Source organism: Herpailurus yagouaroundi, unplaced genomic scaffold, assembly GCF_014898765.1.
Source record: "Herpailurus yagouaroundi ecotype Mexico unplaced genomic scaffold, PumYag 190, whole genome shotgun sequence".
Lineage (NCBI taxonomy): Eukaryota > Metazoa > Chordata > Mammalia > Carnivora > Felidae > Herpailurus > Herpailurus yagouaroundi.
The window spans coordinates 7,346,483-7,371,450 of record NW_024412421.1 but is presented as its reverse complement, the minus strand read 5'-3'; the positions used below and the strand labels follow the sequence as shown (position 1 = coordinate 7,371,450).

The 24,968-nt window shown below is 36.3% G+C and overlaps 1 protein-coding gene across 4 annotated transcripts in view; it reads left to right on the top strand.

The window, feature by feature from the left end:
* The window catches only part of RPGRIP1L (RPGRIP1 like), a 93,165-nt gene that overhangs the window by 52,669 nt on the left and 15,528 nt on the right, over positions 1 to 24,968 (top strand). For all 4 annotated transcript variants that reach the window (XM_040498029.1, XM_040498030.1, XM_040498027.1 and 1 more), the window contains 7 exons: positions 119 to 497; positions 3,561 to 3,745; positions 3,867 to 3,950; positions 7,120 to 7,221; positions 7,668 to 7,827; positions 9,511 to 9,584; positions 22,865 to 23,048. In XM_040498029.1, the coding sequence (XP_040353963.1) occupies positions 119 to 497; positions 3,561 to 3,745; positions 3,867 to 3,950; positions 7,120 to 7,221; positions 7,668 to 7,827; positions 9,511 to 9,584; positions 22,865 to 23,048 (1,168 nt within the window). The remainder of the gene's footprint in view (positions 1 to 118; positions 498 to 3,560; positions 3,746 to 3,866; positions 3,951 to 7,119; positions 7,222 to 7,667; positions 7,828 to 9,510; positions 9,585 to 22,864; positions 23,049 to 24,968) is intronic.

Sequence of the window (24,968 nt, the reverse complement as noted above, 5' to 3'; positions counted from 1 at the left end):
GAAGTTGCAAATATGCAGTTCTTTGTACATTTACAAAATTATTTTGTTTGGGGTTTGGCAGCTGCTGTTGATCTTGTCACTGTATTATTACTATAATATAAATGTGTATTTTTTCCAGTCAAGTCAGCAGGCACCCAAAACTGCTCAGCTCAGTTCTACTGATTCCACAGAGGGCAACTTAAATGAACTTCATGTTACAATAAGATGTTGCAACTGTCTGCAGTCCCGAGCAAACCACCTTCAGCCACACCCATATGTTGTGTACAAGTTTTTTGATTTTGCAGACCACGATACAGCCATCATTCCCAGTAGCAATGATCCACAGTTTGATGATCATATGTGTTTCCCAGTGCCAATGAATATGGATTTGGACCGATACCTTAAGTCAGAGTCTCTGAGTTTTTATGTGTTTGATGATAGTGACACTCAAGAAAATATTTACATAGGAAAAGCCAATGTGCCTCTGATTTCACTGGCACATGACAGGTGTATCTCAGGTAAGTGTATTTCTTGAATGTATGAAATTGTAAAAACAAACCTAAATTATACTTTAGTTATGGATATGGTCTGTCTATAACTAATCTTCCTAATGTTCTCAAATAATCCTCAACTTTGGGCCTATGGGTTTTTTTTCTAGTTATTTTTTTTAGTAGTTCTGCAGATTACAATATGTGTCTTAACTTATCACAGTCTAAAATTAATACTAACAGTTCCCCTCAAAGTATAGAAAGACTGCCCCAATATAATTCCATTTCCTCCCCTGTCCTTTGTGTTATTATTGTCCTATATTTATATATAGAATGCCTATATATGTTGTAAACCCAACAATACAATGTTATAATTATTGCTTTGTATAACTTTTTGTCTTTAAGAAATTAAGAGAAGGGACAATATATATAGGAGACTCTCACATTGACTTATGTATTCATCACTTCTTGTATTCTTTATTTCTTCCTGTAGATTTGAGTTACTGTCTGGTGTTGTTTCCTTACCCAATGTAGCTCCATTGCCTCCCTCTCCTTTGTGCTGTTATTATCATATACTTTTTAGTTTTTTATAAGTTAAACAAGAGTTTACTATTATTGTTTTATGCATTTGTCTTTTAAATCAGTTAAGAGAAATCTCAAAAAACATATTTATACTGTAATACATAATTACCTATGTAATTACCTTTATTATTCTCTATTCCTTTGTGTTGATTTGAGTTACCATCTGGTATCACTTCCTTTCAGCCTAAAGGACTTCCTTTACTATGCTTTGTAACTCAGGTCTGCTGGTATGATTCTCTCATTTGTTATCTAGGAATGTCTTTATTTTGCTTTTATTTTTGGAAGGATAGTCTTGTAGGGTATAATATTAGTCATCAGTTATTTTTTTCTTTTGTACTTTGGGTATATCAGATGACTAATTTCTGGAATGTATTGTTTCTGATGATAAATCAGCTATTGATATTATTATGGTTTCCTTGCGCTCGATACTGTTCTCAAGATTTTTCGTGTGTGTGTGTGTGTGGTTTTAAACAGACGATGATGTGTATAGGTGTGGATCCCACTGTGCTTGTCCTATTTGGAATTTGTTGAGCTTCTTTATATGTAGGGTAACCTTATGTACCAAATTTGGGAAGTTTCTGTTTCTTCATTTTTTTTATGCCTTTTCTTCCCTCTTGGGCAGAAAATGTGTGGGCAGAAACATACATGTGTGTGTTTAATGGTGTCCCACAGTTCTCTGAAGTTTTATTCATTTTTATTCATTTTTTTCTCTGCATATTGGATAATCTTTATTGGTTAGTCTTCAAGTTCACTGATTCTTTCCTCTGCCAGCTCAAATCTCCTATTGAGCCCCTCTATTGAATTTTTTCATTTTAGTAATTATACTTTCAACTCCAAAATTTCTATTATGTTCTCTCTTTTATAAAATTTCTATTATATTTTCTGTTTTATAAGTTATTGTCATATTTTCTTTTAATTCTTTAAATGTCAATTTTTTAAGTTATTTGAACATATTTATAACAGCTGTTCTGAAGTTTCTGTCTGCTAAGTGTAACATCTAGACACTCTCAGAATGTGTCTATTGATGGCTTTTTTCCTATATTTGCAGCATACACTCGTGCTTCTCCATAGGTGCCATGATTTTTTGTTGTTCTTTAAAATTGGACATTTAGGATACTATATTATAGCAACTCTAGATTTCAGCCCTCCCCTACTCCACAGGGTGGTTCTCTTGCTGTTTTTGTTTGGTGACTTGCCTGAACTAAATCTGTATCTTTCCCTCATTGTACCCACTGATGTCTCTGGTAAGGTTTTTTTGTTTGTTTAATTTTAAGTTTGAGTCAGCATAGTTTAGTGGTCAGTCATTGATTGGCGAAAGGTTGCACTTAAACACTTTGAGCTGGTTGGCTTCCCACCTTTTGTCTATGAGTTAAGGAATGGGTTAGGTAAGGGGTTTTCAAACTTCAGGCAGTCTACAAGTCTCGTGTTCAGCCAGGGAAGTAGGTTACTAGAGTCTGTTCTGACTCTTACTGTTGTTACTGAGTTTCTGTAGATTCTCTTAAATAAATGCTTCTCAATTTGTTGTACACCTTTGTTTAATTTCCAGAGCCATTAAATGGTCCAGTTTTATTATTTCTTTCTTTTTGTGGAAAGGATTTACTGAGCTCTTCATTCGGTCATTCTAGAAGTCCCACCTGTGTCTGTAATAGAAGTTTATCGTCTCCTTCTATTCCATCTATCATCTTTATTCTTTGGTTCTAAGGTCTAGAGTTGTTTTGTTTTTTCTTTCCCAGCCAGCCATTAAAAGATGTGTGAAACCCTTGAGTCAGAACAGACTCTAGTAAGTAAAGGAAGGATACCCCTGAAAAAAGTTATACTTGAAATATAGTTCTGTTTTTTTCAAGTCCAAGATTTTTCAGTATGACTAAAATTTGTGACTCTATATTACAGTTACAGCTAGGTGATACTTTTTAAAATTACTATTTTAGATGGTTTGTTTATTTTATGGACATTTGTTTGCTGTGTTGCTATTAATTTGGAATAATTTAACAAATCCCAGTAAAATATATTTTAAATTATGATAAAAATTATCATAAAATTAAAAAAAGTTATCATAAAATTATATGGTAATATGAAGTCTTCCTTTGATATATAAATTACTTGAATTTGTGAAGTTCTAATATATTTTTCTATAGAGACAAGTCTTTTGCAAGAATATTCAAGTCAAGATGAAGGTTGATTTTTGAACTATCACCTAGATAATATCTTAGCAGAAGGCTAAGAACTCTGAATAATCTCCAAATTTAATTTCATTGAATTAAAATATTTATAAGTTAATTTTCTCATCTAGGAGTCAGTATTATCACTGAGACCTTAACTTCTGAAAGCAGTCTGCTTGAGAGATGAACCTATCATAGATTATTTTGTCTTTATTCTCTAAGCCATTTGAGGTGTGAGTAAAAACCAAAGTTATTTTTAAAGTCGTGGGTAGTTCTCTTTGTTCTTCTTTAATTCTTATGGTAACAAAATTTCACTCTAGCATTAATTAAAATTTTTTTCATAACTTGACAGGAATATTTGAGTTAACAGATCATAAAAAGCATCCTGCAGGAACCATCCATGTTATATTGAAATGGAAATTTGCTTACCTTCCACCAAGTGGATCTATAACTGAAGACTTAGGAAATTTTATACACAAAGAAGAGTCAAAAGTTGTTCAAAAACTACCTCCAACATCCTCTATTAGCACAATAGTTGTGAGTAACTGTGACTCTAGCACTAAAGAAATCGTTTAAAAAGAAAGAAAGAAAAAAATAGCTAAAGTCTTATGTAAGTGTATGTTTATCATACTCACTTTAATGTATTGATTTATCTCAGGCACCAACACCTAAACCAAGACAGCGTTTAACACCTGTAGATAAGAAAGTATCTTTTGTGGATATCACCCCACATCAGAGTTCTGTAAGTAGTAAACACTGAAAATACTAATTTTTTTCTCCCATAATAAGTATTTGAAATACATGATATAGTTATAATATACTCTACCTGATTTCAAAGGAAACCAGTGAATAAAATGCTTCTTTTTCCTTTAAATGTTAGCTTAATAATTTGGCACGGTTTAGAAATGTTAATTCTTCTTACTCTTTGATCTAAACCCTCCTTTGGCTCCATCTATGTCTCCAGCTACTGCTTTAATCCTCTGTCCTCATTTATGGGGAAAAAAAATCTCTTCAAAAAGTTGTCTTAATTCTGTCATCCTTTCTTCACACTGTTTCTTGAACTCACTCTAGGCTAATTCATCCTCATTTCAACCACCCGTGCTGAGGTCATGATGACTTTGACTTTGCCACAGCCAATAGTCAATTCTGAGTCCCATCTTTATCTCCCCATAACATCTGACACAGTGGAATACTCGCTTCCTCTTCGCTTGGCCTCTGGAACACTGTGCCTTTCTTGCCCTCCAACTTTACCAGTTATTTTTCTCACTCCCTTGGACCAAATCTCTCAAGATTGAGGTGCCTCAACATTTAAACTGCAGACCTAGACGTCTGCTCAGTCTGTATCTACATTGAGAGGTCTTATCCAGTCTCATAGTTTGGGTTTTTTTTTTTTTAATATTTATTTATTTATTTTGAGAGAGAGAAAGCATAGGCGAGGGGCAAAGAGAAAGGAAGAGAGAGAATCTTAAGCAGGCTCCACGCTGTTCCATGAACCACAAGGTCATGACCTGAGCTGAAACCAAGAGCCAGATGCTTAACTGACTGAGCCACCCACTCACCACCAATCTCACAGTTTGGAACAACATCTAGATGCTGATACTCCCATATTTGTATTTTCACTCTTGATCTCGCTTGCCCAATTCCAGATTTATTTTCTTCCTGCTTATTTCATATGCATTGGACGTCTAGTAGAAACCTAAACTTCACATGTCAAAACCCAGATGTCATCTCACCAACCCTCTTCCAAAATGTTTCTTTCATTGTTTCCCATTCTCATAAATGACTGACCGTTCAGCAGTTGCACAGTCTTGAAATCTCAAAGTCATCCCTTTGGCATTTCCTCTTTCACATCCCACATCCACTTCATCCACAAAACCTGTCAGCTATACTTCTAAAACATATCCCGTAGTCAGTCATCTCTACTCTCACCACTCGAGTTACCATCATCATGTCTTTTGGACTTTAAAAAAATAATAACTTATTTGTAATTGACATACCTCTCACATAGGTAAAGGACATGAATCTTAAGCACACAGCTCAGTGAATAGCTACACAGCCACCACCCAGAGCTTTAAAAAATACCTGGCATATACAGTGCATTTCATATATATGTGCTAAATAAATGAATTCAATAATTACTAGTCAGGCAGTATTTAATAGCTAATACTTACTGAGTGCTTATTATGTGTCAGACACTGAGCTAAATGCTTTATGGCCACTGAACTCATTTAATTCTCACAACAACCTTAGGATCATACTAGAATTATTCCCTTTTAAAGATTGGGAAGGTAATGTTTACAGAGCTTAAGTAACTTGCTCAAGGTCAAAGTATTAGATCTGGGATTCGAACACAGGTAGCCTGATTCCTACATAAATGATCATAAATATAAAAAAGATGTGCATAGAGATGTTTGTTGCAGCGTTCATCACAACAGCTAAAAATGGTGAACCAGTTATACGTCCAACACTAGTAAAGTGGTTCATTAAATTATGATACATTCATTTATTTTAATATTATGTTTTATTAAAAATTATGTTTACCCAAAGTTTCATACCAAGAGCAAATTTTATGTTGTGGTATTAAGGGTTTTTTAAATGTAATAGGATATATTGTATTTATAATACAATTACTACTATGTAACCAAGAGATTTCTTTATTTGCATTAAAAATTAACCATAAAGAAAAAGGTAAAAAATAAAAAGAAATCTATTATTAACAGATATTATCATTGGGTAATGAAAATATGGATTTGTATTAATTTCTTTTGTTTTCTTGTTTATCTTTCACATTTTCTTTTATTGAATATTTTTTAATGTTTATTCATTTTTGAGAGACAGAGAGAGACAGAGCATGAGCAGGGGAGGGTCAGAGAGAGAGGGAGACACAGAATCTGAAGCAGGCTCAAGGCTCTGAGCTGTCAGCACAGAGGCCGACACGGGGCTCATACCCATGAACCATGAGATCATGACCTCAAGCCAAAGTCAGATGCTTAACTGACTGAGCCACCCAGGCACCCCTATCTTTCATATATTCTATATTGGACATGTTTACTTTTAAAATAGCAAAAATGATAAGCTGTATTTTAAAAATACACATCAGTTTATAAATCCTGGAAAATGATTGATTATAAATTGATTTTTGATAAGTTAAAAAAGAATGTTGATCATAGAAAGTACATTATCTATCCTAGTACATGCAGTTTTTTAATTACATGAGTAATGTATAATCATTATAGAAATATTAAAAAATACAAAGGAAAATTTAAAAACATTAAAAATAAAATTAAATTTCCCCAAATCTATATGTCAGAGATAGAATTTTGGTGAATTTTCTTCCACACTTATTCCCATGGGAATATCCACATTGTTGGCTTGTTTGTGTTTTAACAAAAGCGTATACAACTATATGTATTGTTCCGTAGCTAGCTTTTCTACCCAACACTGTATTGCGTACTCTCTTCAGTGTTAGTAAGTACCACTATGTCAGTGTCAGTACACTTGTACAATGTCAGTGGCAGTGACAGTGTCAGTAAGTACTAATAATGATCTACATTATTATTTTTCTCATGGTTACAAAGAACTCAGGTATTTGGATGTACCGTATTTTACTTAAGTAGCCCTCTACTGTTGGACATTTGCATTGCTTTCAGTTATAAACAGTCCTTCAGTGAACTACACTTGCCATTCTTAAATTGTGTATATACCATGATGAATAGCAACCATTGTACTGAAATACATTAACTAAATTTAGGGACAGATGGGTAACTACAATATTTACTCACATATATATGTATATACGTGTGTGTGTGTGTGTGTGTGTGTGTGTGTGTGTGTGTGTGTGTGTCAGGATGATGTGAGATTTAGTAATAAATACAAAATAACATACATGCATGTTTTTACATCAATAAAAGGAGATAACTACTTCTCCTGAAGATGGGAAGGAAATTTCATCAGAAGTGGAGCATACACCAGAAATAGAAATTAATATGCCAACTCTTTCACATATTCCTGAGGTATGTATTTGCATTAAAATTCTTTCAAAAGGTTTATTTGGTTCTTAAAAGACTTTGTATTAACATGGATCAAGAAATCATAGCATTATCCTATTTTTGTGTACAACTTCCTGGGAATAGAAGGACCAAAAATATGACAAAGGTTGTAACAGCTACAATTATGCTGTTATTAGCAGGTAGTAAATAGATATATGAATTAGAGTAATCTGTAAAAGTCATTTTGATGTTAATGCATTTTTCATTCTTGGTTTATAATAACGTTTTCATGTATCTGCATATTATCATTTGTACAATTTCGGTGATTGTTTTCTAACGAATCACTTATGTGTAATGCTTGTCTATATATTTAAGTCTCAAGCTTGCATGCTTTATTAATCCAGTGCTTCAACAAGTATGTATACATGTGATCTAAGCAACAGTGTATCAGTGTGCTTTCATTTCTTCAGGTTTCTCAAGGAAGCAGTGTAACGAAGGTAAAAGAGAATACTGAGAAAATAGAAGGAAGAGATGATGATGTGTCTTGTCTCTCTGAGGGTCAGCTTGCAGACCGAAGTTTGTCTTCTTCAGAAGATGAAACAGAAATAACTGAGGAACTAGAACCAGAAGGTGATTTTTTTTTCCTTTTTTTAAGTTAACATTATTTCCTTCTTTGCTTTATTTAATCTGTTAAGAGTATGCCTTTGGGGCGCCTGGGTGGCTCAGTCAGTTCGGCTCAGTTCATGGTTTCACGGTTCGTGGGTTCGAGCCCCGCGTCAGGTTCTGTGCTGACAGCTCAGAGCCTGGAGCCTGCTTCAGTTTCTGTGTCTCCCTCTCTCTCTGCCCCTCTCCCCACTCGTGCTCTCTCTCTTTCTCTCTCAAAAATAAATAAACATAAAAAAAAAATTTTTTTTTAAAGAGTATGCCTACAGGGCATCTTCATTTAACAGTGGATCTACCTCATGATACCTATCTCCTGACAGAAATGACGGGACAGAGTTCAGTCTCGTCAGCTACGGTCGGGGGAACGACTGCACACCTTATTTCAGCTTGGAGTGCCCCACTAGCATCCAAGTATAACTGCTGACCACGTGTCCAGTTTATATTTTAAATAATTTCATATTCTCTGTGGGTGTTATACTATCATCTGGATTATTCTAGAGAAATTAACTTTTTAAAAATTAAAACTAAGAAGTCAGACAAAAAAGACAACTCATGACAGTATTTAATTTCTATGAATATCTGGAACAGGCAACTATAGTGACAAAGCATTGAAGTCGCTCCCTGGGGAAGGGCAAATAGGAACAGAGAGATGCAAAATAGGAGTAGATTATCGGGGGCACGAGGAAACTTATGGAGTGATGGATATATTCAGGATCTTAATTGTGGTGATGATTTCACAGAATTATGTATATGTCAAAATATCAAATTTTGCATTTTAAATATGTACAGTTTATTGCATGTCAATTGTGCCACAATAAAACTGCAAAAAATTTTAAAGATGCTTTTAAATACTAAGAGTAACTTGATTTTGTGCACAGTATAATTGGTTAGGCTGTTAGAAAACACCTATTACCCTGTTCTCTTTAAAAAGATTATTTTTAGGGGCACCTGGGTGGCCCAGTCAGTTGAGCGTCTGACTTCGTCTCAGGTGATGATCTCACAGCTCGTGAGTTCGAGCCCCGCGTCGGGCTCTGGGCTGACAGCTCAGAGCCTGGAGCCTGCTTCGGATTCTGTGTCTCCCTCTCTGTCTGCCCCTCTCCCGCTCATGCTCTGTCTCTCTGTCTCTCAAAAATAAACAAATATTTTAAAAAATCTTTTTAAAGATTATTTTTCAATTTCACAACAAGCTATATTTTTATTATCTTTGTTTCTACTAAAACTGAACTTGGAATTTTCAGTTGTTTTTGTTTTTTTTTCTCTTTCCTAAAATATAATTTAGGGGCGCCTAGGTGACTCAGTCGGTTAAGTGTCTTACTCTTGATTTCGGCTCAGGTTGTGATCTGACAGCTCATGAGATCAAGCCCCATGTCAGTTTCTGCATGGAGAGCACAGAGCCTGCTTGAGATTCTCTCTCTCTCCCTCTCCCTCTGCCCCTCCCTTGCCTTGCTCTCTCTCTCTCTCTCAAAATAAATAAACATTTAAAATAAATGAAATAAAATGTAAAAGTATCTTTGCTGTTAAAAAAGGTCTAGACATAATTATCATATTGTTCTTTTAAGGTTGTCCTTATGACATATGCTTATTTCTGTCCATTTTACAAGGTATATTTGCTTTAATAGACTTAAACTATTGAGTTTTATTTTTTAATAGATGAGGAAGAGAGATCAGCGTCTGACAGTGATGAATGTATTATTCCTGGTCCTGTCTCCGAGAATATCAAACAGGTCAGTAACTTGATGCCAGCTAGAAAATTGTAAAATAAAGTTGTCTTCATTCATAGTGTATCAGTCTTCATGTATGAAAATCTTCGGGCAAAAATATTTCTGGGAAAATGCTAATGTATTTTCACAGTCTTACCCATACAATCGTCTAGTACAAAATAAATTTATATGTAGTTTCATAATGTGATGGGTGATAACTTCTAGAGTTAGTTTGGCTTACATGTTAACAATACCTAACAATAGTAGCTTTAATAGTTAATTGATAAAACCAGTCGACTTCCCTGACTCCTTTTCAGAACCATTGTACAAAGGTATGTTAAATCACATCTCAACTTTAAGAATTCAAAATGTGATATTGCATTCAAAACTATAATAGCTTGCAAATGTGAATTCATACACTATTCATATCTAAATATGTCCACTGATAAACTATTAACGTTATTTCATTTCTGCCAAAAAATTAAACCCTGTTAGATCTTGTATAGTGTTTACGTGTTTTGTAGCACATTGCTGAAAAGTAGTATGTAAATTCAAATTTTGAAAAGAAAATTGTACTTTAATTTACATGGGAAGTATACCACTTAGCAGAGCATTTTTTATTTTAAGGGGGGGGCCATTTTTATAAAGTAAGCGTAAGTAAAGTAAAAAGGCTCTAGCTTTTTCTGTTCATCTACATTAATTTTCCTGAAATGATTAATTGTACACCTTTTTTTAGAATTTCTACTTTTTGGGTAAGAATTGGAATACTTCTTTCAACTCTTAAAATTCTCAGCTTAACCTCTTTGCAGACCAAACCCAAATGCAAACAGAATAGTTCATCTGTCCAAAGTTTTATTACCATTGTTATTAATTATAATACCACCTGACCCATGCATCCTTATATATGGAGTCTTTTTTCTTCAAAATCAATAAATCAAGGAAGAAATCTTGAGTATGGTTTCCTGGACACTTTTAATAAAGCATTTAGTTCAATTAAATTTAGCTTTTTTGCTTTATCAAACCTGAAATTGTTTATCGAACTGATGAATAGAAATTCTATGCTGTCTATTAGAAAATTGTGATAATGGGAATTAAAGGGAAAATGGGCCCCTTGTGTGGATAGCCATTTGTATTAGGGTTTTCCAGGGAAATAGAACCAATAGGATATATATGTATAAATGTCTACATATAGAAAGATTTATTATAAAGAATTGAGCCACGTGACTGTGGGGACTGAGAAGTCCCAGGATCTGCATTCAGCAAGGCAAAGACCCAGGAAATGCAATGGTGTAGCTCCAGTCTGGGTCTGAAGACCGTAAAAGTTGGAGTGCCACTGGTACAAATTCGAGCTGGAGAGCAGGCAAGCAGAGACCCAACAAGAGTCAGTGTGTTCCATTATCACATTCAAAGTCAGGAAAAGACCAACGTTGCATGTGAAGGCCAACAGGCAAGAGGAGTTCTCTCTTTTTGTTCTCCTTTTTGTTCTGTTTAGGTCTTCAATTGATTAGAGGAGGCCCCACCCACATTAGAGAGGGCAGTCTGCTTTACTCCATCTTCCACCTCAGATGTTAATCTTATCCAGAAACACTCCAAGGACACACCTAAGACAATGTTTGACCTATGTCTGAATAGCTGGTGGTCCAGTCAAGTTGACAGATAAAATGAACTATCACATCATTTTATGAAGAATGTATTCTCATTACACCGAGCACAGTAAGCGTGCATGTTGGAATCAGACATTTCTTCCTGTACATCTTCCTTAAGAACTGCTTCAGGTAGCACTTTCAGGACAGTGACACATGGCTTTCATCAGAAGGAAAGGACGACTTGAATGGTGCTTCTGACCTAAGCACATCCTGCATAACATGTCCTTTAATTATCACAACAATCCTATATTCCTTAGCATCTACTCTGTGTCAGAAAAGAAGCAATCCCTGGCCTCAAAGAAGTCACAGTCTGCAAGGAAACACAGTCACAACGTAAGGTGGTCGGAGCGAGGGGAACGGAATGCACAGGGTGCTGCTATAGGAGCATTCAAGCAAGTACCCAACAGCATGAGGGACCCTCATCAAGGATGACTTCCAGAAGTCAGTGAAGCTTGAGCCAAGTGTTGAAGGTGATGAGGAGTTAGTGAGAGCCATAGAGGGGTCATTTCAGGACAGAGGAATGATAGCATAAAAATTAGAATGTGGAGCATAACTTGTTCTGGAAATTCAGAATGGTTTTAGGATGGACTACATCTATGGCACACCTACAGGGCCCCAGGAGAATATGCTGAAAAGGTAGACATGTCCTCAGCGTTGAGGCCTCTCGTGTATCACCCAAGGAGGCTGAAGTCTATCCTAAAGTTCTATGAGCGGCCAATAAGGGCTTTTAAGGGAGGGGGAAGATCACTCACTCATTAAACAGATATTTGGGGACTATTTGCTGCATTCCAAGTTTTTTGTTTTTGTTTTTGTTTTTTTAATTTTTTTTTTCAACGTTTATTTATTTTTGGGACAGAGAGAGACAGAGCATGAACGGGGGAGGGGCAGAGAGAGAGAGGGAGACACAGAATCGGAAACAGGCTCCAGGCTCTGAGCCATCAGCCCAGAGCCTGATGCGGGGCTCGAACTCCCGGACCGCGAGATCGTGACCTGGCTGAAGTCGGACGCTTAACCGACTGCGCCACCCAGGCGCCCCTGCATTCCAAGTTTTGTTCTAGGCCATGAGAATATAGCAGTGAATAAGAGAAATAATCCTCTTGCTCTTAGGGAGTTTACGCTCTTGAATTCAATTTTAAAAGAAGAGAGGCACAGAGACTAATTAAAAAGTAATTAGAGAACCCTACTCTGGTTCTCCCCATTTGATAAGATTTTTTTAACCAATTGCCTCTACCCTCTCATGTCACAGAATTGAGACTAAAGTAGTATCCTAGATAAGTATCATTTATGCCGATTACACTGTGAATCTGAATTACCTGCTACACTGTATAAGCACTTGAAGATCACCCAGTTTCCTCCTTGCATGTTTCAGAAGCTCTCAGCTCACAGTTATTTCTTAGAAATGTTGATCCTTAACAGGAATCTAACAGATTTCCCAGGACTTAGACATATTACTTGGTTCTTCCTCTTTTCTTTATGTCTGTGATGTATAATTAATCATAGATTACTTCATTTTGTTTCATTTCATTTACAACATTTATGAGCTTCACTTTGTCAGAGTGAAATGCTTGTCCCCTCCTTTTCTTTCCAAAGTGGCATAATTAGTGTTAGCATCTTTTTTAACAGGCTACATAAAGTTTAGTGGCTGGATTAAATCAAGTCATTAACATAATGTGCTACCCAATTTGCCCCTATCGCTCTTCGTTTCCAGGACATCAAAGGGCCACAGAGCACCAGTGTAATTGGGCCTTGCTGGCCTGTCAGATTCCGTCAGCCTGACGACTGATTCTTTTACTAAAAAGCTTCTAGGCATGATAATTAAGTGGGGTGGGGGGAGTCTGAGAAATGTAAAACTTTGGACATTTCTCTATGAATATTTTATTAATTTGAATAATCAGAAGTTAACAGTATCAATTTGATGTATAATACATTGATTAAAAGCCTTGTTTTAGGTCCTTAAAATAGACATCAAAACCAAAAATTTGCATCTGCCATGACACTAAAAAAAAGAATTAACAATCCTCCTTTCAGAGTGTTTCTAGTTTTATCTTTTAAGCAACGCAGCTTTCCATTTTCACTACGAAATGTATGGCCATCAAGTCACAGATTTCTTAAAGTGCGCCCACAGGTAAGAATGGGAGGTCACACTCTGACAGAGCAACGGACTCTTCTGTGGATTGCGTGTTTACATCGTTCTCTTTCTCTGTTTCTACTAATGGCAGTTTTGTAAAAACTGCCATATTCAATTGGACAAAATTGCAATTCCACCTGGAAGCCAGGTCCCCTTGAACAATATGAGCTGGCATTCCCAGGTGACTGCAATAATGATGTTCAGCAAAATATGCTTTAAAGATTTGAAAGGCAAAATGCATAAAGCAACTCACTACTTTTAGAATTCATGTATTAAAAAGTATTAAATCAGGGGGCACCTGGGTGGCTCATTAGGTTAAGCATCCAACTTTGGCTCAGGTTATGATCTCACTGCTCGTGTGTGTATGTCTCTCTGTCTCAAAATAAACGTTAAAAAAAGTTAAAAATGAATAAAAATAGAAAGTATTAAGTCGGGGCACCTGGGTGGCTTAGTCAGTTAAATGTCTGACTCTTGGTTTCAGCTCAGGTCATGACCTCATGGTTCATGGGCTCAAGCCCTGAGTCAGACTCTGAGCTGATAGTTTAGAGCCTGCTTGGGATTCTCTCTCTCTCTCCTTCTCTGTCTGCCCTTGCCCCGCACACGCACCCGTGCTCAAAATACATGAGTAAACTTTAAAAAACTTATTAAACGATTTCAGAATCAAACATGATATCCTGTCAATGTGTAAAATAAGCCCCTCCCGCTGTTTTACATATGGACGCTTCAGCTAGATAGAATACGTTTCAAAATATATTTTAGGTGAAACCAGAAATGTTGAATTACTCTGCCGGTAGATTCTTCCGAAACTATTTTTTTTTTAATTTTTTTTTCAACGTTTATTTATTTTTGGGACAGAGAGAGACAGAGCATGAACGGGGGAGGGGCAGAGAGAGAGGGAGACACAGAATCGGAAACAGGCTCCAGGCTCTGAGCCATCAGCCCAGAGCCCGACGCGGGGCTCGAACTCACGGACCGCGAGATCGTGACCTGGCTGAAGTCGGACGCCTAACCGACTGCGCCACCCAGGCGCCCCCAAAACTATTTTTTATGTTTTGCAACTTAATTATCTCTTACTAATATACTATGGACGTCTTTCCATAGTAGTATATTCCATTTCTTTTAACAGATGCATAATACTGCAATGCATAGCCATACCATATTTATTTAAATAAGCCCCTTTTGAAGGACCTTTAGGTGAGGGCATCTAGGTGTCTCAGTTGGTTGAGTGTCCCATGGGGCCTTAGGCTTCTTTCAGTTTTTGCTAATGCAAACATTTCTGGTTACAATAACAACGTATAAAAATTCCTGCTTCCTCACATCACACCTTTGCCAAACCAATGGTGAAGAAATTACACCTCACTGAAAATTCCATTACAAAGAAGCCAAGAAAGAGGAATATTTATATACACATATGTACACATTTTTACATGAGCATACAGACACAACATTTAGGTTTATGTAAACCAAGAAAATGTCTAGAAATATATAATCCAAACACCATTAGCAGTGAGTATCTCTGGGACATGGTCAGGGCAGGGGTCTGCAAACTATGGCCAATGTGTCAATCCCAGCCCTCTCTCTACCTGTTTTTGTAAATAAAGTTTCACTGAAACACAGCTACACCCATCATTTACCTATTGTCTATACTGCTTTCACTCTAGAAGAGCAGAGTTGAGTGTTTGCAACAGAGACCATATGGCCTGTGATGCAAAAATTATACAAAACGGAATTGCCAACCCCTTTGGCAAAAAATTGCCGAAAACAAGGAACTTTTATATTTTAGTTTTGGGATTTATATTGTTGGATTTTTTTTTTAAGTATATTTATTTATTTTGAGAAAGAGAGAGAGTGAGCAGGGGAGAGGCAGAGAGAAAGGGAAAAAGAGAATCTCAAGCAGGCCCCCACACCATCAGCACGGAGCCAACATGGGCTCGAACCCACAAACCATGATCATGACCTGAGCCAAAATCAAGAGTCAGGCGTTTAACCTGGTGCCCCTCTTGTTGGATTATGTTTAATGATGAGTATAGACTCCTTCTAGAAAGGAAATAATTTGTAAGCTAAGTCTGTACTAAAATGTTAAATAATAACTAGAGAACAGTTTCATATGAATATCATAGAAGCTTTTTTGTAAATATCTTAGAAAGGGACAACAAAAATATACGTTGAATCTTTCTTGGTTTAGAGCAGTGATTCTCAAAATGTGGTCCCCAGACCAGCAGCATCAGCGTCACCTCAGAAACTGTGAGGATGCAAATTCTGGGACCCCACCCCACACCTCATGAATGAGAAATTCAGAGACGGAGGCCCAGCAATCCGTGTGTTATTGAGCCTTTCAGGTCATTCTGGGGCATGCTAAGAGTTTAAGAACAACTTTAGGGAAAAGTGGTACTTCTCACCGTGACTGCACACTCAGATCACCTAGAGAGCATTTTTAAATGCCAGGGCCTGGCTCCATCCGGATCAGCTAAATCCGAATTTTGTTTAAAGCTCCCCGGGTGATACTAATGTGCAGCCAAAATTGAGAGCCACTGTACTATAACATCTGTTTTCAATGATGGTGAAAGTGGAATAGCATATCAAAATCACCTGAAATTGAGGGTAATTTTTAAAATTCTCTCCTTCCTTCACTTTATTGCCATAGTAAGCCACAGTTAATGATGGAAATGTGTCATATCCCTCAGGTGTATTAGGACAGGAAAAAATATTCCAACCATTGCTTTAGAACATGTGGTAACAAGCTTCTGTAATTTGCTGACCATTATAGATGCAGTAATTTTCATGGTGTATAAGGGAGACCATGACAGTATTCTAAAAATAAGCCCTCTTAACTCTAGCACCATTTTGATCTCCATCACTGAAGTTTTCGGTATTTACATTATTTGTTTAATATGGGTCTTTCACAGAACACATGAGAAAAGATAAGTTACTGCCACTGATGAGAGCTGGGTTTTTTTTTTTGCTTTTGTTTGTTAAAAACATTATTGTCTTGACAGTTTGAGTTTCTCTTTACTCTTCTTTCTCCCAAAGAGCTTTTAAGAAACCAAATATTTTCAATCAAAACATGTATGAAGAATGGATATGATTCCTAATAAGGGGAAGTTTTAGAGCCTAGTGTGAGTTGAGAGGACTTTTTTTTTTTAAGTTTATTTATTTATTTTCAGAGAGAGAGAGAGAGAGAGAGAGAGCACAAGCAGGGGCAGAGAGGGAGGGAGAGAGAAAATCCCAAGTAGACTCCACACTGTCAGTGCAGAGCCCAATGTGGGGCTCAGACTCACAAACCGTGAGATCATGACCTGAGCCGAAACCAAGAGTTGGTTGCTTAACTGACTGAGCCCCCCAGGCTCCCTTGGGAGGACTTTTTTTTTTTTTTTTTTTTTGAGATGACTCTGCCCACCCCCAGCCTGAAGAAGGAAGTTGTAAGAATCATTATTAATCAGTGTGCATTCCTAGTCTGTTTACCTATGGCTCTGTCAATACCAATGGTGAGCTTTTTTTAGAACTCACCCCAATTAAAATTTTTCTCTTAAAGGGCATAGACATAGATTATAACCTTCCATGTCCATTTTATATCTTATCAGTTTGCTATATAGTACCAAGTTCTACCTACTCCTATAGGTAGGCTTTGTTTATATTTATTTACACACATACACACATACACACGTATGTAACACATTTTTATAGTGATAAATGTAATACCCATGTAAATTCATGTAACCATTTGGGGAGTAATTTGAATTTCTCACATCTATCCCTTAGCAATTCTTCTAAGAGAATCATTCACATACACAAGAAAACATAAAGGAATGCAACATTGTTTGTAATAGCAAAAAACTGTGGACACCTGGATTGTTCATCAGTAAAGAAATAAGTGGACAATAGATTATATATGCAATATAAATGGAATTCTATAGAACAGTTAATATATAGGAATTGGATTTTAATTATAAACGTGAATAAATCTAAAAATATATAGCATTCAGTGAAAAAAAAACACAAGTTGCAAAATGATTAATAGAGGCTGATACCACTGATATAAAGCCTAAAAACAGAACAATACTCTGTGTCGTTTATGGATATATCCCTATGTGGTAGAAAATATAAAAGCGTGTTTGGGAGTGATACATACCAACTTAAGAATAGTGGTTACCTATGGGGGGATGAGAAAGGAAAGAAAGGAACTAGGAGGTAGGGGCTTTACCTGTATCTAACTGAAATGTTTCATTTCTTCAACAGTAATAACAAAAAAAGTTTGAAGCAGATACAGCAAAATGGTAACATCTGTTTTAGACGTTGAGTACTTGAATATGCCAAATTGTTTTCTATACTTTATAATTTTTAAAGTTACGGAAATGCTTATTCACTGTAGAAATTTAGAATGAAATAAAACTCACATGTAATCTCACCAGAGTTAGAGTTAAATCTAATGGACTAAAACAAGTTGAAAACTTTTATCATAGGCCATCCTCAGTTAAGGGATACGATGTTTAAGGACTGTCAAGTATAATTAGTTTTTAGAAGCCTAACAATTCAACTCCAATGTGACTGCTCTGATGCTTGAAACCAGAGGAAGAATTCAGCATGATCCTCTGAAGTAAAACATAAAAAATTTAAGCATGCCAATAAAAGCTTAAGTAAATACTGTAGAAAAATATGGCCTAAAAAGTGAATTAGCATCAGTCAGGAAGCAATGGTGGAATTGAGCCAAAATCATGAGAACTTTTAACTTTTTTTCTCTGCGAGTAATACAAGCTGTCATCACATTTCTAGATCATTCAATCACACAGTATGGAGTGTCCATCTATACAGGCAAGTAAAAATAAGTTCTTACTTGAGTGACTTCTCTTACTTCTGTTCACCACCGTCGACTTTTAAATGCTTTTTTTTTTTTTATATGCTAACGTCAACATCTTGCTAACTAGAGATGTAAATAGGGCACTTGGTGAACAAGACAAAAGTAACATCATACTTAGTAACAAACGTTCACACATACAGAATAGAAGACAGGAAAAGCCTAAAGCCTATACCGTGTGGCCAACTTACTACATGTGAAGGCTACCAATACCCTACAGAAGTACAATTGTCTTGTTCTAGAGATCCTAAACAGACATTATGATGCATCTGACTGCAAAGACTTGTTTGAATCAGTGTATGGTTATCCCTTGCAAGTCTCCTAGTGGAACTTTTCATTGTTTTATTATGAAAAATCGGAAAAGTTCAAAAAATAGTAACCTCCCATCTCAGTTCCACAATATTGACCTGTCTTTGAAATACTCTTATTTAACTGAAACCTTAAACAGCAAGATTTCTATATATTTTTCAACAGTTAGTAATAACCAACTTACCAAAACACGGGAGACACAATAAATATTTGTTAAAAAAGAAAACCTAAAAAAAAAAAAAATGCAGCTACACCTTTTACTGGCAATATACAAGATATTCTGAATATATAAAAAATATTCAGCCTCCCTTGACTCCATATCTTTAAGTATTTATTGAGAGCCTACTATGTGCCAGATAGGATATTAAATAGCAGAAGATTAATAAGACAAGGCTCTGGCCTCCAGGAGCTCACAGTCTACAGAGAAGCAGATAGGCAAAAAAAAAAAAAAAAAAAAAAAAAAAATCCATGAAGTATAACGTGACTAGGAAGTGTAGTAAGGACCCAGAGGAGGAACCAGCTCACCCTTGGAGAGTAGAAATGCTATCCTAAAAGGACAGCATGTGTGGCCCAGGACATAAAATAAGTAGAATTTTGTCTGGTGGAGAAGATTTCAGATGCAAAAAACCTGAGCTATATAAACAGCACACCACTGGTCCCAGAAAATGGCTAGTGTGTAAGTTAACAGGCTTTCAAGCAGAAAGGGTGATACCTGATTTGTTTTTAGGGAGAGAATTCAGCCACAGGAAGAGCAGCTGAGACTCCAGACCAGGGATTAGGGGCAGGAGTGCCTCGCCTCTCTTCTAGCCGTGAGAGTAGATCCCTTCGTTTCTGAGCGTGTGCTGCATGCCAACAGCAGTGATGTCATAAGCAGGGTAGCTCGCGTCCCTGAGTCCCTGAGTTTATAGGCTGGTACCGTCCATCTGCGTCCAGTTCTGCCAGCCAGTTCTCTTTCATGATCCCTTCTCATTTCTCCCTTGTTACTCCATTATACTGCATGCTAATACTAGGCAGCTGTTGAGGGAGTCCTTCCCCCCAGATCAGATGAGAACCTAAACAAATTTCTCTAGAGATAAAAATGAAAAGAGAAGCCACATCCTGTTTTGTCTTTTTATCCCCAATAGCTGATACAATGTTGAAACACAAGCTTTCAATAATCTGATGAATCATTGTGTTCAGGAAGTGGTATGAATAGGGATGGGTGATCTCCAGGATGTGGTGGGTATGAAAAATGAAAATGGCAACCGTGGCTCCGAGGTCTCCTGGCTGTAGGGTGGCCAGGTGGCTGGTGATGTCACCTGAGATGGGAAATATCGGAGGATGAATGAGATCAGGGGAGAGGGTATGAGTTCATTTCTGACACGAAGTTGTCTGACTGAACCGTCAGTCAGACAGCTGATGTACTTCTTAATCTTCAAAATCCTTATTTACAATCTAGTTGAACTTTTGATTCACAGAGGCAAAAACACAACCAGAATTGTTCCAATGTTGAAAAATAAATTGGCTAGCCCCGGTAGCCAAAAGGTATAATGTTTAGAAAATTCTTTATTCAGACAGAGCATGCTTCCCTGGATATATACTATTTGGAACTTATCCATCCATCTAATTTATTTTAAGTTGATTTATGTAGCATAAAAAGAACAAAGATGGGGCGCCTGGCTGGCTCAATCTGTTAAGCATCCAACTCTTGATTTCGGCTCAGGTCACTATCTCACGGTTCAAGGAATCGAGCCGCGCATCAGGCTCCGCACTGACAGCATGGAGCCTGCTTGGGACTCTTTCTCTCCCTCCCTCTTTGCCTCTCCCCCACCTGCTGTCTCCTTCTCTCTCTCTCAAAATAAGTAAACATTTTTTTAAAAAGACAAAAGGGGCACCTGGGTGGCTCAGTTGGTTGAGTGTCCGACTTCGGCTCAAGTTATTCAAATCTCACCATTCCTAAGTTTGAGCCCCACATCGGGCTCGCTCCTGTCAGCCTGTCAACGCAGAGCCCGCTTCAGATCCTCTGTCCCCCTCTGTCTGCCCCTCCCCCGCTTGTGCTATCCCAAAAATAAATACATATTTAAAAAAAAAAAAAAAACAAAGAAATGGTAACTAATAACTTCTATACATAATATTAGAGAATTTAAGGGACATGGGATAGAGGTAATGAGGCTCGAGGGGGAATAACAATAAAAAACTGGACCAGAAAGGAGATGATGCCATGTAAGGAATTTTAAAGCTCTTTTAAATTTATTTGAATATGATGGGTTTTCTTTTGGTTTGTTTGGTATTGATGTTTTTGCTTGTTTCTTTGGCTGTAATCTACTTTCATTTAGAATTCTATTTTTGTATATAGTCTTATCTGATAACCTAAATTTGTCCTTATAGTAATGCAAGTTTTTATATGGGGATTGTACACTTAATATATTATTAATAAAATAACCGGTTAAATAAATTTGATTCCCCTGCTATTTATAAGTTCATTTGTCTCTTCATTGGGTTCTGTGATAAACAACTTTAAACTCTTCTCTGCACAACGTAGAGGTAACCATTTTGCCTCTCGGTGGCTGTTTTCCTTTAGTTCTTTTGTGCCGAGGCAGGAATATTTTATAAGATGTTTGTTATAACAATTCTGAGTTTTTCAAATTACAAGGCATGTAAAAAGACTTAATTATGCACGGTGCTCCATTTGAACCAGAATTATAAAATGTGTGTGCGCATGTGGTATTCTGACAACCACGATGCATTTTAAGGAAAAAATAATATCACTTAAAATATTTTCTTTCCCATGTTAGTCTTCAGCAAGCAGAGAAGGGCTTTTCTGAAGTGAGGTTAGACAATAGAGCCAACTTCATTTTTTATGCACGTGAATGGAGAGGGCTCGAGGTTATTAGTTGAAACCGAGTAACCTTTCCAGGCTTCCATCTCTTTCTTTTCAAATTTGAATATGAAAAGCATATTCAAGTCAAAGACCATCACTTTAATGACATTTGGCAGTCATTTGATTTATTAGGTTTTAGAAAAAATTTTCCTTTAAATATTTCATCATACTATGCTAATCCTAGTAATATTGCCAGCTGCAGCCTCGTACCTGTATTAGTGGAGACAGAATGGTGTGGAATTTTCTCTGTCATCCTAGTAAAATTTCCATGAATCTACTGAATAATAAAATAACCTTATTGAAATATTCAGATTTGGGTTTTTAGTTAAAGTGTCTTAGAATACATAATAAAAGAAAATGTCTTTTGAAAGAATGGGGCAAAATTACTTCATCAAATATTGAGGGGGTTTGACAGCAATAGAAATTGTTCTTTATGGGGATATTTTTACAATAGGATAGTTATGCTTTTCAGTTTGATTAATTATATTATATGCTTTGAAACATCTAAGTAGTCACTATGGTGAATTTGCACAACTGATTTATGTTTGACAAGGAGTTCCTAAAAAGTTGGCCATATAGACAGGTCCTGGTTTCAGGATTTTCTAGCGTGCTTCTGAATTTAGTAAAGAGGGGTTTAGTAAAAGGGAATGAAGTATAAATTTAAAATTGTAAAAAATTTTACAGTTCTAAGGGAGGAGTTACCTTGGTGTGATCTAATTTTTAAGTCAGAGACTGGTGTTTGTGTTAAGTCATCACTCAAGGAAACATATATGGCTTGTATAATAATGTCTGTGGCACCAAAATGTATTAAGTAAGGATTGAAATGAAAATTACACAGTAAAACTGTTATTTGTAATTATTAAATCTGTAAAAATGAGGTAAAAAATAAATCACAAGAAAACCTGTGTTAAATTAGGTAGACAGTTTGTTTCTCTTGTTTAAAAACATTACTTATTGAATGAAATATGTTGTGGCAGAATATATAAGACAATGGACTATAGTTTCTGCTGTAGTTAATACGGATTCATATAGCAACGTATACTAGCATAATCACTATGAAGTATTCAACAGGCTTTGATCTCTAAATAACTGAAACTTTCTCAGGTACAATAGATTAAATAAAAGCAGTGATAAACATGTACTTCATTACATAGATTGAAACAAGGCCAAGTGATACTTGTCATTCTGAAAGCAATCGGAGATGAAGATCTCATAATCTTCGGCCCTGATAGACTACTAGTGGGGTATTTATAGCCTCAAATGTAAATCAGGAGACTATTGCCATGACACTGTTAACTTCAAACCCTGGGGCATTAGAATCTCATTCTCTCTCTCTCTGTCGTGAATAATCTATCATGTGTAACTACACAGTCGTGTACAATGTGTTCCAAAAAAGAAACCCATTGGCCTTCATGTTTTATTTAAAATTGATAGTGAAAAAGAGTAAATGGGTTTCTGCTCGTTTGTTTTATGTTTCTTTGTTGTTTTTTGTTTCTGCTCTTGAAACAGCCATCAGAAAAAATTCGGATTGAGATCATAGCTCTAAGCCTTAATGATTCTCGAGTAACCGCAGATGACACTATCCAACGGCTGTTCGTTGAATGCAGATTCTACAGTCTTCCTGCTGAAGAGACACCTGTGTCACTTCCAAAACCCAAGAGTGGGCAGTGGGTCTACTATAACTATAGCAATGGTATGTATGGTTCATTTATAATACAGACTTTTGTTTTTGTCTTTCGGTGAAGGTAGCTGTAGGAACAAGGACAAAGTATAATTCTCTAATGTTCACACAAAGTCATGGGAGTCTCATCAGAATAGATTAATAAAAGTCAGGTCTGTAGCATCAGGATTAAGAATTCCATTTGAAGTAATACTAAAGTTAAGAGAAAACAAAAATGGTAGGAAAACAACCTCTCTGGGTGTTCCCGCTATATCACAGAATCAAAAGAAAAATGTCACACGTGGGTCTACAATTGAATCAAAACGTATAATGTTTCGAGGGGGATAAAAAAAAACTACTATCTTTTTAATCATGATCCAAACAATTCCGTGGCCTAATTTTTTCTACCTTTCTGATCAATGTCCTCACATAGATGTTTTTACAATATATATATACACATGTCTCCCAGTGTCTATATGTTCAGGATTTTAATTGAGTGACCTAAATTCTTAGAATACGTTTTCATGTTTTAGTCCACACATGCGTTGATAGCTGCAGGCAAGTTGTCTCTTTCAGGGCTTCACCTATCAGCTGGTTGCCATCTAAGTCAGACCCACCTGGTACCCTGTAAATTCTTAGATCAGCCGACTTTAAGATGTTTTAGAGAATCGTATATATCAGTATATAATTAATGAGGAGTAAAAATATCATATCAAGCTGACGTGACCCTATGATAAAACTGCTTATGAAGTTCTAAAGCCCTATATTTAAACAAACCATAAAGATGGAGTGTTGCATTATCTTTAGCAAAAACAGGCCATCTTATGCTAATTGAACACTAATATTTTTACTCCCCAGTTTCATAAATTGTATTTTAATCAACATGTGTAATAATGCTGTTGATCGTATGTGTATCAGCTACTGGTCATGCGGTAAAAATACAGATGGCCGTGGTTACTTCTGTGTGTGTGTACGCATGTGCACACACCTATTTTTAGAAATGTGGTCATTGCTTGAGACAGTAACCATGAGCATCCCAAGGTCTGTTCTTGTCTTCCCTGGATCCACAGTTCTTACTAGTTACATGAACTTGGGCAAGCTATTTAAATTTCATGGGATCCTTTTTTCTTATCTATTGAATAAGGCACCCTCTTAGATCTCTTCCAGCTCAAATTCTATAATTCTATAATGACAGATAGGTTGAGAAATCACTTAGGAAGCAAATAATATAGTCAGGACAAGAATCTGATTCCTCCTTCCTTTCATTGACTTGATATAACAGAAACATTTCCAAAAATATTTTCTCAAACTTCCTTAGAGATATTTTACCTGCAAAGTGTCAGAAAAGTAAAACACACCAAATATTATTAGTAATGAGAGAACTGTTTAGACAACTAATTATAATGGAAATACCCCCAAGAAAAGAGACAAACTCTTCTGGCTTTTGTGTTATTCTTCTTAAAGGTCAGCAGTAGAATGTTTGGTTGGACTGACAACAAAATTGCTTTTTAGACATTGTACATGGAGAAATTTGGCCTGCTGCAGAACAGATTGTTTTTATTTGCTTAAGAAGCAATGCAAATCATTCTGGGGATGCAACCTGTTAACACATCCTCAAGTGTCCTGAATTTTGTATCGTTCCCACATAGTAACCTAGGGCTTTGCCGGGTTTTCGTTGGTTGGTTGGCATTGGTTCAGGTATATTTTTTCCTTTTACTGAAAGATACCCCTACTATCTAATTGGTATTTTAAGAGCTGCTTATGTTTCTAATGAAAAATCAGTCCTCCAAAAGCAACAAGAGAACCAATAATTTATTAGAAATGAACTCAGTAGAAGTGTTTACTGTATCTTTCTTCAGCTTCTCTTCCTACCTATTGAGATTCAACTATGTAGTATTTGCAAAGTTGATTGAAACAAATTTTAAGGATATTTAAATCCCTTCGTGGTGGGAG